General features: G+C 41.6%; 1 protein-coding gene and 1 long non-coding RNA gene across 2 annotated transcripts in view; one reads left to right on the top strand and one right to left on the bottom strand.

The window, feature by feature from the left end:
- The window catches only part of LOC119014168 (protein kinase C beta type-like), a 111,608-nt gene extending 101,576 nt beyond the window's left edge, over nt 1–10,032 (top strand). The window contains exon 18 of the mRNA XM_037089124.1: nt 7,896–10,032. Within this exon, the coding sequence (XP_036945019.1) occupies nt 7,896–8,048 (153 nt within the window). The 3' untranslated portion in view covers nt 8,049–10,032. The remainder of the gene's footprint in view (nt 1–7,895) is intronic.
- Nucleotides 10,033–15,462: 5,430 nt separating this feature from the next.
- The window catches only part of LOC119014767, a 2,288-nt gene continuing 808 nt past the window's right edge, over nt 15,463–16,942 (bottom strand). The window contains exon 2 of the long non-coding RNA XR_005073061.1: nt 15,463–16,632. This is a non-coding gene — a long non-coding RNA (uncharacterized LOC119014767). The remainder of the gene's footprint in view (nt 16,633–16,942) is intronic.

The following is a 16,942-nucleotide window of genomic DNA, read 5'->3' as shown; positions in this document are numbered from 1 at the left end:
AAAGTTTGCCAGTGTGACTGTCCTCAACTTACACAATAGACCGTTTTCGCACAGTGGCCATTTTCCTCCGAGGCTGGGAAGCTCAAAGAATGTTATCAAAAGTATGATGTCGTATGCAGGGAATCTGACAGATTGTCATCATTTTACAGTCTCACAATTAGTCAGCAATCAAGAAGAGAAGGGACAGTGAAAATCCGGAGGGACATCGGGCTGAACGTATACAGTATGATGACCCATTCACTAATGTTAGCATACATGAGCTAACGTTAAATAAAGGAGTCTAAGATGTGCCTTTAGATTCAGTTTAAAGCTCTCCTGTCGGATTGTGTGACACCATCAAACGGTGACATTAACTAGGGAGAGGTTCAATGCTAACGTTGGCTGTCGTCAAACGACGATAACAGAAGATACTGCGATGCCTTGATATCCCTCTGAATTTACATTATCCATTGTCTTTCCAGTTTTATCATATTCCTGACATTTGTAGCTTGCCACCCTGAGTTTAACATCTAAGAACAATGCAAGTGAATACAGTCTATTTCTAAAATGTGTTTATATACTGAATCTCTGGACCAGAACTTCATCCCTGTAATTAATGATATAGTGTGTAATGCACACAGTGCTAGCAGTTAGCCCTCTGATATATATGAGCTCAAATATATCACCTAGATGTGGTGCCACTAAACTACTGTTGCTTAGTCAGCAGTCTTTGGCGCTGTGACCGCACGTAATACATGTTAAACAGAACTGAGCGCCTCAATCTTTATTCCAGCATCACATCTACATAAACAGGTGTAATGTTTTATAACAGTCAACTCACATTCCACCGTGTTCGGAGATGTCATGTTTCCTGGTTGTTTTTGATGCACGTGGAGGGGAATTTCGTATAGTTTGGTATAAATGTCCTCTTGGAATCAAGGGTGAACTGAGGGCTTTAGTGGTCAAAGGTCACGGTGAAATCTACAAAACACATTTTTGGCCGATTCATACGTTTATGACATTATTCTCCACAAATAACAGAGTGAAGTAAAACAATGAATAATCTATACCACTCTTATATTTTGTCTCCTGAGAAGATGGATTGCTTAAATTAGGATGAAAACTGAGCGGAAACAGTCAACATACCAGCACCTGTGAATTCACCAACGGCATTTATATCTCATTGGTTCTGAGTACGATTTGTGTGTTTAATTGGGAGATATGTCGGGGTGTTCTTGGCCGGACTCTTCCTGGAGAGACAGAGCTGAATAGCCTTGCTGTTGCCCCATTTCCAGTCTTCATGGGAATGGTGAAATGGTCTAATTTAGCTGTAATGTCACACTTTGAAAGGTTTGTTTTGTACCAAATATATTTACTTTCACTGGAACATGAATCTTCCTTTTGGCACGATTAACATGGTTTCATTCCTCTTAGTTAGCTGATTAGCAGGCTAAAAGCCAAAGAAACTCAAAGAACATCCCCGATGATGTAGGCTGTCATACAATAGATCAATTATGGCTCAAACCTGAGTGAATGTCAAGAGTCAGTCTCATATCAACCTTGGATATGGAAAGAATTATATCCAGTGAAGCAGGCCTACTTTTGTGCAGTTACTGCTTTTAACTTGTTGCTACCACATTTTACATTCTTTATGTTTCAGCGTTGGAACAATCGGGTCCTTCCTGTTGCTTTGTCGCCCACCACCCCAAACACGTCTTCATCGGAGGCATTCCCAGCATTCCTCTTTATTTAACCGTGTGCCGACATTGTCGCGCGGCGGCATTTTATGCAAATGTACCACAACAGCAATACAAACTCCTGTGTAACAGTGAGTTCCAGCACATAAGCTGTATAAAGTTTGTATTGGAGTGGATGTAATAGCCGTGTACACAGTAAGCCGCAGCAGTGCTGGAGTGTGTGTGATAATTAATTCCAAATGTTGCGGCCCCCAAATTAAAGCCAGTGGCTTCAGCACAAAGCAGCCTGCGCTTATCAGCCCAAAACAGGTCAGCGTTCGATACCGCCTTTCATTCACCCTCCTCTCCTCTTCACCTCCCCTTTCCTCTGTGCCTCCCACTCTCCCCCGCATCCTCAGCTGACATCGGCTCGTCTCCCGCTAATCCTCTCGTTACTGAAAAGAGATGGGGTGAGGGAGGGAGAGAGAGAGAGAGAGAGAGAGGGAGAGGTGCAGGGGAGTGAGGAAGAGAGGAGGAGAGGGAGAGGCAGAGAAGGGAAGGGAGGTGTGAAGAGGCAAAGTCTAAATTAAAAGACTCAGAGTCATGTTTCTCCATTAAAAACCCCTCTGCCTCTGGAACGCCTGGCCTCTGAAAAACAATCACGTGTGTGTGTGTGTGTGATTGTGTTTGCCCTGACGCAACTGTATATTCTAAGCTTTCTATCTATACATCTATACCGAGGGCCACTGATATTCATCTCCCTCCCCGTCCTCTGCTGCATCTCTTCTCTCTCTCTCCCCCCCTCTCTCCATATCTCTGTCTCTCTGCCTCACAGCATTGACTGCAATTGAAGCGTGTTGAGATGGAACACATTATGAGCTGGCCTACATGGCTGGCAGCTGTGTGTGCATGTGTGTGTGTGTGTGTGTGCATGCGTGTGCGAGTGAGCTAATGTGTGTATTTTTGGTAAATAACTGCGTGCACGCTCTTCGGCACTGTACACAGCGGATTCACACGCAGCTTTGGAAAAATACAACGCACGCCATATCCGTGCGTGTGTGTTTTACTTCCACTCAGATAAACTTTTTTAACCGCGAGTCGTAAGTTGAGTGACATTTAGCTCGACAGTGTATCGATTAGCAATAGTGAATAATGACACGGGTGAGTACAATCTCTGCAGGATATGATATGACAGCATATGTTGGCACGCTGCACTGTGTTGAAACTCCACTGATAGATACCAGAATTGAGTGTACAGGCTCTGATGAACCCACCCCCTTAGTTACTGCTGCTATGCCTGTCAAGTATTCCTTTTTTTTTTTTTTTTTTCCAAATGTACAGTGCACGATATTAAGTTATAATGCAGTCTTGTGTGGGCAGACCCGTCTCCGCACATTGTTTTAGGATGCAGCAAAATAGTGTCAGATAGAGAACATGTTTTGGTGGCACATAGAATGACCACAGGGAGGTGAAATCTCGACACTTTAACTCAAGAAAGCTGCAGTTTGTCTTAAAATATTCAAATCTAAGACATAATTAGAAATACTACACACTCAACGGTGGCGTAAGTGACAGTGTGTTAAACGGTCACCAAAACCCGTCACTGAAACCTTGTAGAGGCGCTCCTGCATATGCGTCAGCTCACAAACGTCACATAGCTGCAGCTGTCAGTCGGCCAGCTTTTGCATGAATTTCACTATTTCACTGTCCTTGTCTGTGCCGGGGTGACAGCCATGTTGGCATTGGTGATGTACAGTGCGCGATTGTTGATGCGGTTTCCTGAAACTTCAAAATTATTCAAGGTATACAATTCAAACGGGATGGAGAAATCATGTGTCTCTCACTGTTAAAGGTGGACTTTGTAGTTTTGGAAGAAAAAAAAACATTCAGGAGCTCAGAAAGGCAAATTTTACAATACTCATATGGTAATAAGACCATAAGTTAATAAATGAGCCCTTCCTCAGAGGACAATAAGGTCCCCAGAACATTGTTCAAAGCTAGAAAGGTGGCAGGGTCCGCCACATATGAACAAAGCAAAACCATATGAAACTGTGTCATCCTTTAAGGTCAGTTTGTTTACTCAGTCTATTCAGTCATGAAAACAAAGAGCTTTAGTTTATTTAGATTTGGGGATACTGCCATTGCTCGGTAGAACTGACAGTATTCAACAATGTTATAATAATTGACACACCTTGTAAAGCCTTTTAAGCGTTTGCTAGGTCAGCTGAGCAGTAATCATAGAGCCAGTAGTGTTCCCTCTCTAAAGTCGTTAACCTAGATCTTTGTGCATCGTACCAGTTGCTCTCAGAAAAAGGATTAGAATGCTGTTACCATAGAAAACACTGGCTCCAGTTAAACAACAGGACGTCAGGGGGATCATGGGGCCGAGGAATAACGTGGATACTGGAACTCTGCAATTATGTTATTTGTAATGCTGTGTGTAGTGCTATTTAGCCAAACATGCTAACAGTTTTGGCCGACAAGGCAACTGAAGATGCTTCTAAATCAAGTCTTTACACTTTGCTCTTGTGTGATGTACATTTCACTTGGAATGATTTACATGTTTGGATAATAATTCTGAGTAGTCTAGACTTTTTTCCTCTTAACTCACTACTGCTATTAAAGGTAAAACACCTGTGTTTCGGCTTTGAGGTGACAAAAATCATCTTAATCTATATTTTCTGACAATGACATGTTTATCGAATCAGTTGATGAGGTTAACACTTAGTCTGATATTCAAACCCCCAATTATTGATTTTTTTGGATGCCATCAAATGGAAATATTTGATGTCTTTGGGATCCCCATTACTCCTCAAAATAAATAGATTTTAATGATGCTTTGCTGCAAGGTTGAACAAAACAAAACCTCAGCGAAACACAACTACATTTCTCATCTATACTCTGGGAGGCGATTCAACATTGCATCCTTTGAGTGTTGTGTCGGTGCCTCTCTCGATACGAGGCGTCCTAGTGAATATCATGCCCGGGAGCGTGAGGTGGATCTGGGCCAGCTGTGGCAGGTGCATCCCTTTGGATGGAGGCGGCTCCTCTCGGGCGATGGGAGAGCTGGCAGATGAAGGTAGGAGACAACAACGCTGGTTCTTGAACGCTCTCCTGTCCCTCTCTGTCTCTGTCGTTGTCGTGTTCTGACCCTGCCTTCCTCTGCCTCACCATTGTCCAACAGTCGAAACAGGCACCGCTGTGATATACGAGCTTGTATTGACGTTCTACCTTCAGAAGTGTTGGACCGCATAGCTCTCTCTCTCCCCACCTCTCTCGGAAAATCTATTTCTGTTTTTTCACAATGTCCGAGACTCCTGACTTTTTTGGGATGTTTTTATGGTTTTTGGATTTTTTCAGAGATTGTCCCTCGTGTAGTTTTTCTCTGTGACAGCTGCCTGCTTAGTGATGTGAATATTTATGTGGCCAGCTTTTATTCTGCTGCTCCCTTTATCCCACTTTACCTTGTGATCTCATCTCACCTGTGACTCTGTCTGTCTGTCCGTCTTGGTCAAATCCGTAGCAGAAAGGGCCGACAAAGTACAGCAAACAAATTTGTTATTATTTAGTATCAACACCAATGTAGGTCTACATGGTGAGTATGATTATAGACCCTTTTAGACTAACCCTTCTTACATCCTTGGACAACTTGAGACAGTTGTGTGAAAGCGGAGTCAGCCATGCAAGGGTTAAAAGTAAAACGCTACATTCCCTCAATTTGGATTTATTTACGCTGTGCGATGGAGTTTTGGCTGCTTGGTTTTCAAACATGCCAAGTTGGATTTACTGGAGCTGTCACAGAAGTCCCACTTTTCCCAGTCCTAATTATGACTGAGAATGCCTTCTACATGTTGGAAACGCCATTATTAAAACGGAAAAATGGCTTTAAAGGCCGGCCCACACAGGTGCTGGTTCATAAGTCACATGCTAAAGACGTCGACGTAGAGCACATTGACAAAAACATCATGAGAAGTAGACCAGCTGAATTACTCGAACTAAATTGATTGACATGTATCACAGATCTGTGGTGGCTCTGACTGAATCTACTCAAGATTAAAGATTTGTGTGTGTTCCCTGGACATGAAGTATACAGATGCCTCTAATCAATCTTCTGCCACGATTTATAGCAAAATTCACACAACAACACGCACGTCCTACAGTGATGTGATTCCCTGTGTCACCTTTCCTCTGGTGTTTGCGCTCATACACAGAGCCTTACAGCACCACGAGTGCATATATATAGCACGGGAAGCCCCGACGAGAATCAAATCCCCGTCCGTGGGAGTGTGTCGATGTCGGTGAATCAAGCAGCAGCCGCTCTCTTTTTCTTACTGCATCTAGCTTGCCCCTCCCCCTCTCGCTAACGTTAAACTCCTTCTTTAACACCGCACAGCGCTCTTTCCTTTCCTCTGTCCACATGCTGAACCGAGCAGTGCATTAAAAACACCCTCCACCACACACATACATGTCTGATGTGTGGCTTTTTTTTCTTTTTTTTTTTGCTTTAACCCGGTCGTCCGGTGATCATCCACATCAACAGATGAAAAAAAACACATTTACTTTCGTTTCATTTTTTTTTGGCTTTTTGGTTTTCCACTTGGTATCTTGACACTGCTCTTGTACTTTATCCCGTCACTGGGAACGAGGTACGAAACATCTGATTATCCATCTGCCATTCTGCGCACAGGTGCTATTTTCAGCATCTTAACTTTAGCAAATTGTCAAGTTTAAAACTACATGACTGACTGCTAATCATGTAACCAAAAGGGGACCATCGCAGCAAAGACAGGACAAGAGGAGGCTGCAGTGTTTGTTCATGTAAACCCACACACACACACTGTGGCAGTGAAGTAGGCAGTTGGAATACACTGCTGTCCTACTTTTCATTGTAACTCGAGAAAAGCAGCGTTTTTGTAGATTCACTCTATTGCTTAGCATGCAGGCATCTCCTCTCTACAGGTGTAGTATGTCTTCTCTAGTAGTGTATCTGTCATGGTGGACAAGGGGAGGCTCGTTGTAGGGCTGTGAAAATATCCTGACTTCTCTGACCCACAGTCCTGCCACTATAGAGATAATGTTAAAAAGATGATATTGGCTGGCGAGACTAAGCTGGAGAGATTCATTCATTCAGGCGAGAAGTAAATAGAAGTCAAAGTCTTGTGAATCGAGTGCAGCTCTTCGGATTCACCCTATATGCTGTATATTATGTGCATAATCATTTTCTGTGTGATAATGCCGTGAGGGTTTTGTAGTACTCATTTTAAGAAAACACCTGCATCATCAGTAACAATGCTATGAGATACAGACTAAAATATGAACAGATGTGTGCAAACAACTGCTTCGTCATCAGATGAAATCATGACTAATTACCTTTGAGGGCTCCTTTTCTTTTCATTTATTGTGTTTATTCAAAAAAAATTACTTGCTGACATTTGCTCTGGGTGGATGGATTTATAAGATACACTTTACAATTTACAGCACAGTTTTCTGGGTAGATGGTGACCCTAACCCAACATCTAAGTGGCATCTATGCTTCAAAAGCTATTGGTCTTAAAGGTGCAAAATGTAAGATTTTGGTTGAAAATTGTGGAGAAAAAAAAAAAAATTTACTGACAGAATCTGAAAATTGTTACCATTTTTACATTATGACATCTGTGTATTGTTTTGCAGGGATTCCTATCGAACTGCTAACTAAGCTAACTAGCAAATGGCAACCACAGTTTGCAGCCATTAGCGGTTACTGAGCGGTGATATGCTGCCCCCCTATTTGTTTTTGAGTGAATGGTTTATGTCAGTTTCTTGCAGAGATTTAGACAAGACGAGGATCACCCATGTTTGTATGTAATAGGAAGCTACAGCTAGCAACCAATTAGCTCAGCTTAACGTGAAGACTGAAAACAGGAGGAAACAGCCAGTCCAAAACACACCTGCCAGCACCTTCTAGCCGAATTTGGTTAATTTTTGGAGACGGATGCAGGCTACCTAGCTAGCCTCTCCCCTGTTTCCAGTATGTGTGTTAAGGTATACTTACCAGTTGTGACTAAACTCTCTTTAAAAATGTACCTCAAACATGAATGACGATGGCTTCATTCTTATTTCACTAAAAGGTCAAGGTACTACAATAATGCTTTCTCTTCTTCTTCCCAATCCATCCCATTCTCCTCAAATCATTTTCATCTTTCCTCCTCCTCCCCCATCATCCCGCTCTCTCCGCCATAACCTCATGAACTCCACCTGCAGAGGAACCGAAAGGACACCTGCAACTTCGACAAGGAGTTCACCAAGATGCCGGTGGACTTGACGCCGACAGACAAGCTGGTCATCATGAACCTGGACCAGGATGACTTCCTCGGCTTCTCCTACACCAACCCCGAATACGTGGCTCCGAATTAACGCAGAAGCCGATCGCGCCTGACGGACTGGCAGAACACGGGGCTTCAGAGCAGATAGGAAGGCAAACTAGCACTTAAAGTCTAATTATGTTGTGTTTCGTTGAGTAAACGTCTTCACTCTCGTAGTCCAATACTTCAGCATGAGGTATCACAGCACCAAACTCGCACAACTGACAGGATACCAAAGATTTGAAGTATTGTGTAAAAATGCCCGACGTGTCAGAAAGTGCTTTTTATGCAGAAATATCAATTTCCGAAAAACTACAAATAAACACAATGCATTACAACGATACGGGCCGCCCAGACAGCACACACACCACAACACCTCCGTCTTGCTTGCCAGCTGAATCTGTCGTCCCTTCTCTCAATTTTTTGCCATGATTACAAGAACAGTAGAATTCGGTTTTATGGCAAGTCTGCTTAAGTGCTACAAAAACCCAACCTATATTCAGTTTCTCTTAATCGAAGCATCGTACATTATGTGTTCCCGGGTGTTGTCCTGCGAGTTGAACTGCATCGTCGTGTCGCCTCAGAGCTAATCACTGAGATGTGACATGACGTTAGCCCATGTTAAACACATGTGAATGGAGACAAGCTGCAGTCTCAGTCCCTGGTGTGATTTGCCTTGCACAGTTAAAACGCCTTTCAGGAGCAATGTTGAAAGCAGCTTATGTGAGTGCATTATTTTTTTCAACACATCACAGTCATTCCAGTCCTAATTTTGTCCCCTGTCCCCCCATGGATTCATGTTTTGTTTGTTTTTTTTCCATAATAACATCAAGTTTCACCGAGGGGACGTGGAGAGATGGGACCAAATCAAACAGGAAATGTTGCTGCCTCTAGATCAGCTAAAAGTTTTTAGATCACAAGTGGACCAAATTGTGATGATGTTTGTAGTTTTATACATTTTAATGTTAGTACTTTCATCACTTTGTAAAACTGATCAGGAGTAAAATTTCTAACTTCTGCATCCATAGTATCTTCTGCAGGGGCCTGAATGTGCAGGTTTTATCCATCTTAAAGGTCCCATATTATGTTCATTTTTGGGTTCATCAATTTTGCATGCTTTAATGCTCCAAAAACACTTTGTTTTTTTCATGATGTCCATTGCTGCAGCACCTCTGTTCACCCTCTGTCTGAATGCTCTGTTTTAGTCCGTGTCTCCTCCTGAAAAGCTCAGTCTGACTGGTCAGCTCTCATAGGCCCGAGCAGGCACTACCCTCTATGTTTCTGCATCAGCTCTGTCTGTGTTTTTGCAACCATGTCTGTATTCATGGACGGTGACCTTATAGTTGTGACATCACAACACTAAGAAAGTCCCAACACCTCATTTAAGGACGCACTGAATATGAGCCGTGTGCTTTTCTCTGTGAATTGAGAGTTTTGATACTTTCACAGTCTTTATACAGCATGTGGACCCGCTTCATATTTTAATTTTGTATGTCTTGACCGTTTCAGCCGGTGCACACTGTCATGAGTTGCTCCTTGGAAGTGCTGACACTCGCTCACACTGCACAGCTCACACAGGGCCACCACAGAGGAATATGCCTAATGAGCAAACTTCACAGCCTGTCAAACCTTTCGTCCTTTTCCTCCTTCTTTTCCCTCGTTTGGTTTCTCCCCTTCTCCCTTCCTCCCACGTCCCCCCGGTTGTCTCCTCCTTTTATTTATTTGTTTGTCTTGGCTCCAATCCGTACGTCTGACGAGGCCTCACTGGGAGCCTAGTGTGACGTGGTGTCACAGGGTTGGCAGCGCGGCAGTCACCGGTGGATGCATGCACACACACACACACACACACACAGATGCAGATGCACGCACAGTGAGTGAGCTGCTTTGACAACCCCCAAGTGAGCAATTTCACACACAGCAATAATAACAACAGCAAATGCTGCCTTTTCTCCATTATTATTTATTTTGGACCTTGTTCTCCGAACCCATCTGTGCATGTGTGTGTGTGTGTGTGTGTGTGTGTGTGTGTGTGTGTGTGTGTGTGTGTTAGTGCTGTCCATATGCTAGAAAACATGTGAACGTGCCTGTGTGTGTGTGTGTGTGTGTGTGTGTGTGTGTGTGTGTGTGTGTGTGTGTGTGAGTGCATGTGTGTGTGAGTGCGTGTGTATGTGTGTGTGTGTGTGTGTGTGTGTGTGAGTGCGTGTGTGTGTGTGTATGTGTGTGTGTGTGGTTTATAAGGCTTCATTGGATAAAGCCAATTATTTCAAATTCAGCTCAAATTCAGCAAATCTGCCTTCCAGCTTCAAACCACATTATACTGGATATAATGCCAACTAGCTCAATATACTGTACACACACACACACACACACACACACACACAAAGAGAGAGAGAGAGAGAGAGAGTCCAATCCATGACTGAGGGTTGGAATTATTAGGTGAAGCGTAACAAGGCGGACAATGACTGTGAAATGTTCGCTCCTGGAGGCACACAAGACATATACTGTAGGTCCATTACACAGGCCTAGATTGTTCTTTCCCTTCATAGATCAGCACAAACAGTACCCTCGTGTATACTATATACAGTACATATGCATTTATTGTACATATTTATATATATATATACGCATACACAAACACACAGCATCCTTCCTAACTCTCTCATCTTTGGGGAAATTCAACTGGATCTGAGACTGCGGTCCTGTTCTTTTATTTTGCTTATGTGAAATACAAAGTACTGTATAATTTGCGTGTCCTCCTTTATTATTAAGAGCTACGGAAGAGGATTAGGCGGTAAAATTGAGTTTTGTTTTGGTTTTTTTTGCTTATCAAAATAAGATTCCTTTTTTCTCAGAATTCTGACTTTTTTTCAGAGCTTTCTTTCTTGGAAATCTGACTCCTGTCATAATAATCAGAACCAGGACTCTTTCTTTCTGTCCGATCTGAGAAAAAGGTAGAAATTCTGAGAGGTCTGACAGTTTTTTGCTCAGAATTAGAATTCCAAGTAAAAAGTCAGAATTCTTTCTTTCTGTTCGATATGAAAAAAGTCAAAATTCTGTGAAAAAATGCTGACTTTTTAAAGTTGTTTTTTTTTCTTACAGTGGCCTTAATCATCTTCCGTATGGAGCCGTATAATGCGCAGGTCAGCGGTGTAAATATCTCCCAATGTTAATCACGCCTACTTGTAACATCCGTCGTTGGGAAACCACAGACCCTGAAGCATTTAACAGCACTCAGCAGACGTGTCCACCCGTGTGACCGAGTGAGTGAATGAGTGTGTCGCTGTACATTTTAATATAAGTCTTTCTTAAAATCCTATAAGATAAAAAAATCTCTCTTTTAAGCAGCCTCTATCTGCACCTGACCAAACAGCGCAGACTTGACAGCTAACACAAAACGATGAACTGCCGCACATCTACAATAACACGAATATAAACGTGGGTATTTATTTCCTTGTGAAGCTCCGTTTTCAGTGCTTTAAGAACCTTCAACATCGTCATCAGCCGGTTACTCGTTACGTTCGGTGTTACAGATTCCAGATCAGGACTATAAGGAATTACACTATGCATGCATGTGATAATCTCTCTTCTTCTCTTTCATATCTTGTTCCATACGATATATGATATGGATTTATCCTATAATAAGTGTTGATTGATGGACCGGTGTGTGATAATTACTTTATTAGACATTAATAGGGTTTATGTTGCTTAATTTATGATAAAATTGTGTCTCATGTCATTGTTACCTATTTATGAGATATTATACAGGGGCAATGCTGTGCTTCGTTTGTACATATATAAATATTTTTCAAGTCTATAGAGGTAAGAGTCTTCCATTTCCCATTACTGCATTCATAAAAAGAGAAGTTTATGTGTTTAGGGGTGAAAATTATATATATATATATATATATATATATATATATATATATATATATATATATATATATATATATATATATATATATATATATATATATATATATAGTCGCAATAGAGCAAATGCAAATGTTTGAGAACTGACATTTTACATTAAAGAACACCTGTTTAACCTTTCACTCACCAGTTCATACAGTTTGGGGTTTTTTTTTTTTGCAGGGTGGTACAGCGTTGGCCTAAAAAGTGTACAAACTCACACCCTCCTTCCTTCACTCCTTCCTTTCCTTTCCGACCTTTTCTTCGATCACGCCTTTTCCATCTGTCGTTTTCTTTTTCTTTTTTTTTTCCTCTGACCTTTCCCCATCCTCCTTCCCTCTCCTTGTTCCTCATTGTCTTTCTCTTACCTCATTTTCCTTTCTCTTGACCTTCACCCCTCTCTATGGGCTTTTTTGTTTTGTTTTTTTCTCAACCATTTTCATCTCTTTTCTCTTCAGGATTCATTTCCCCTCCAGCTTGTTTTTATTCATTTATTTATTTATTTATTTATTCTGTTACTTCCGCTTTACTTCATCATTCTCATCTCGTTCTCCCTGATTTGTCCCATAAATGCTTCCGGTTACAATTTTCCCCTTTTTTTCTCTTGCAATCTGTAGCCTTGCCGAGTCTACCTGACATTAAACTTGAAATCTGATGAGCTGTTAGTACGATTAAAACCTGATGCTTGTTTTCTTGAGCTTATTTCTGCTTTTGACTTCAGCCGGGCTTACACACGCTAAACAACAATTAGATTAACGATAACCTGGAGGTAATTTACAGTTTGATTGTTTTTCATGCAGACAGCAGCAAAGATACTGCATCAGAAAAGTAAGAATGTGTTTCGTGAGATAGTTTACAAATAAGAAAATCTGTATTGTGATGTTTGTCGATTGTAGTACAATAAATCTTGTTGCAACTATTGTCCCGTCTCCGGTCCAATTTGTTTTTCATGTCACTGACATGTTTGTGCTTCTTGTGTCCTCTTACCCATTCTATCAGTGTTCTCAGAAACTTTTAAAGCTTAAATTACTTGATTTGATTTTTCTTTACCAATTACTTTGAACTGTAAAATTCTTTCTACATTCGTGTAACCAGTTGTCGGGTAACATCTGTGGCACTATCCAGAAAAAAAAATGCAATTAATCATGTAAACAGGAATTCCCACAGCAACATGAGAAGCTGAAACGTTTCCCTCTGAAAATATCTTTTAGAGTTACTAGAGTAATGTGATGTGAGGGTCTGATGCATGTTGGTTGGATCGTCCTGATGAAAGGAAATGGCATCACTTCGCTGTTACCGGAACTGTGCTTCACGACAACAGCGCTTCCGTATTCCACATCACATGAGACTGAACTAACCAATCAGAAGCTAGCCACAGAAGCAGCTTCAGCAGCATAATGTAACTTTTTCAAGAAGCAGCTGTGAATATGTCATTAATGACTGTATAAACCTAAACAAATGAAGAGTTAGCTGTCTATACCTAACATTAGGATTACCTTTTGAGGTGTACTGTGTTGTTTCAGTTAATTTGGTTAATAAGCAGTATTTTGATATGTTAAACATGCATTGTCTTTTTAGATTTTAACATAAAACTAGTTTGTGTGGTGCAACCCATTTAAATTTAATGAAATCACCACTTACTATCTGGGCTAGGTTAGAATTAAAATCTGCTGACACCTGTTTCATCATCCAGCTATTTTCAGGTCAAATTAAGCACAAACCAGACTCTTTAAATATTAAAATGTCCAGTGCTATAAATACTTTAATTATCAGACCACTACAAATTAATAAGTTTTGCTCCCCAGAAGCCCTCCAACAATTAGAAAAGTCACCAGGGCCCTGGTTGGTCGCCTGTTTATGAGACACAGTAAATCTGTCTAATCTGTGCTGCTTTGCGGGAGGTGATTAATGTGGAACCTGTTAATGATGTGTTGTACATCGTGCAGGTTTGACAGCGAATGAGGAATAAATCTTTATTAATATGCATACCGTTCGGCTGGCAGGCGGCCATCACTGTTGCGCTTCACATACACGGCTCTATATGTACATCCCATATGGCCACGCTCGGCTTCATCTGCATCTGTGATATTAATAACAATAATCACACACCTCATAATGACAACGATAATATTCAGCCACAGAGAGCGAGAGGTAAGTTGGACAGGGAAGGAGTGAGATGAAGTTTCAAACAAATATGAAGACTTGATGGGAAAAAGAAGAAACAGGAGATAGGGTACAGATAGGAACACATTTGTTCCATATGTGAGAACTGCAGAAATAAAAAAAATACATAAGTTTTCCCCAAAGACAATGATATTTTCCACATAAACCAAAGTCACACACACTTTACCTGGGACTGTTGAGAGTTACTGGCCACCAAACTTAGTCACTGTCACTATGCCTGTCATGCTTTCCCTTGTTGCACGTGTAGTTTACAGCAACAGTGGCACATTTCACATTCAAAATGTTCAATAAAGCAATGGTTCCTTGCTTTTACATAGAGTCAGTACGCCTCTCAGATCTAGTCAGCAACCATCATTTTTTAAATCTGAACTGACAGCTGTCGCTAGCAGATTTGATCAGTTTTTAATCAGCTGGTATTAATCTAACGAACAGTAACTTCAGGGGTTGGATATTTACATTTTCTCTGGGTAACTTTTCAATGTCTTTTTTCGACTCATTTTAAAAACAAGAATCCTATAAATGACTCATAATGACTGACTCAGCAGCTCCGTACTGTGACAGGTTGGGTTTGTGTTTCTTGGTTAAAGTAGCTTTGAGAGTGTGAGCACAGAAGGCAACTTAATTGAGTCAATATGTAACAGGCACTATATGAATATATATATATATATATATATATATATATATATATATATATATATATATATATATATATATATATATATTTATATATATATATATATATATATCTATATATAAATACATATGACTGTACCGCAGCCATGGTTATTTTAGATCACACTACCTTTCTCAACATGAGTACCTTGAGTTTTTGATTTGAAAAAAAATAATACACTGCTACAGCCCTGTGCACACCGCTTCAACCAGTCTAGGCAGATGGCTGCCGACCATTGAGTCTGGTTCTGCTCAAGGTTATTGCTTGTTAAAAGGCAGTTTTTTTCTTGCCACTGTTGCCAAGTGCTTGCTTATAAGGGACATGTTGGGCCTCTAAATTAACGAAGTATGTTCTAAACCTGCTCAATTTGGAAAGTGTCACAAGATGAGCTTTGCTGTGAATTGGTGCTATACAAATAAAGACTGACTGACAGACTAATTGATTTCTATAACATATTACCATTGTTTTGTATCTTGTTGGCGAAGCAAATCTACTAGCCACCTGCATATTTGATGCTTACTTTGTCCCATCCTAGCGACGGTTGCAATGTTTATAGCAGCACTGCACTGATTCTGTGGCTAACTAGCTAGCAAAGAAGCTAGCTGATGTGGCTGATGCAAAAAGACAAGGATGAAGGGAAGACAGGGGCTGAAGTGAACGACAGCAGGGCACTGCAGCACACTGGAGAGAGAGAGATGAAAAAGGGGGACTGACAAAAGCGGAAGAATCTCTTATTTATTTCATTCAGTGGATCTTAAAAACGCTCAAGAGGGGAGCATGACGGAGCAGCTTATTGGATTTATTTCACACTCTCTCTCTCTCTCTCTCTTTCACGCTCTCTCTCTCGTGCAGCAATACACACATTTTCATTAGGCAAACATATTAGACACACTTTCACACCATCAGACATGTGCCTCCGCAATTAAGAAACATTTCTTCCTCTGTGTCTCCCGTTCATTGACTCTCCACTCTCCTCTCTCTCTCTCTTTTCAATCAATCTGACTGTCAGTCTGTCGTCCAATTAGTGTCCAACAAACACACACACGCACATAAACACACAAACACCCTTACACACATTTTCCTTTTGCAGGCAGATTAGAGACTCCTCCACGTGACCACTGACCTCGTGACTCCTCTGACACATTACAGCCCCACAAACCTACGTTATTACTTGACGTTACAGAAGCTTTAATGTTATACAAATGTGGGGATGAAATGAAGAAATCCGACAACGAATCGTGTTTTTTGTTTCTGTGTGCAAATGAGGCAACACACGCATGAAAGTGTCCCCTGCTTCGACACACACAAAATGGCTTTCATAGAAGATTTCTGGGGGCTGTGTCTCCAGACCTCGAAGTCGTAAATCACAGTTTTGACGTGTGAACATCAGGGCCAGAGTCATGCCACATCACCATATGCCCTCACTCTGCCCTGCAGTCATTCCCATCTGGTGAGACACACAAACAAATATCAACACAAACACAACACACACACCACACAAAGAGGAAAAAATCTTGCAACGCTTCCCGGAAACACGTGTGTGTGCATCTCTCTCCCACTTCGAGTGTGTCATTCGCAGTACATCTATGTTGCCGCTCGTCTTGCACTTCCTCCTCCAAACTGTTCATCTTTTGCTCTCTAATTTTCTCTGTGGTTTTTGGTTTCCTTTATAACTTCTTCCTTTTGTCTTGCCTCCTCCTCCTCCTCCTCCTCCTCCTCCTCCTCCTCTTAGTCTCTGAGCACTGGCCAGAGGCGTGAGAAGGTTCCAGCTCACTGAGCAGAAACCCTGCAGTCCTCCTCCTCCTCCTCCTCCTCTCTTCAAGAACCACCCCGTCTTCCTCTCCTCATCCTCCTGTTGTGCAGCCAATAACTGAGGAGAGGAGAGGAAAGAGAGCAACAAAGCCAGAGAGAGAGAGAGAAAGGGCAAACACAAGACACTTTAATGATTCCAAACTGCATTTATGATGATGCTTCTCTCCGCGGGGCACCTTGACAACCTCCCCCCGGCTGCCTGACAGAACCAGAACCAGGGTCACAGGCCAAATGGTAATCAGACTCTTAATAGAAGCCGGTATTGTATCAGACAACTTAAAATCAGCATCTCAACCCATAAATGAAACCTCTCAGATACAAACGGACCTGCAGGCTCAGTCAAACCACTTCCCATCGGTGAGAAAAAT

This window comes from Acanthopagrus latus, chromosome 23 (genome assembly GCF_904848185.1).
Source record: "Acanthopagrus latus isolate v.2019 chromosome 23, fAcaLat1.1, whole genome shotgun sequence".
Taxonomy (NCBI): Eukaryota; Metazoa; Chordata; class Actinopteri; order Spariformes; family Sparidae; genus Acanthopagrus; species Acanthopagrus latus.
The sequence above is the reverse complement of the archived record's forward strand: the minus strand, read 5'-3'. Positions and strand labels throughout refer to the sequence as shown.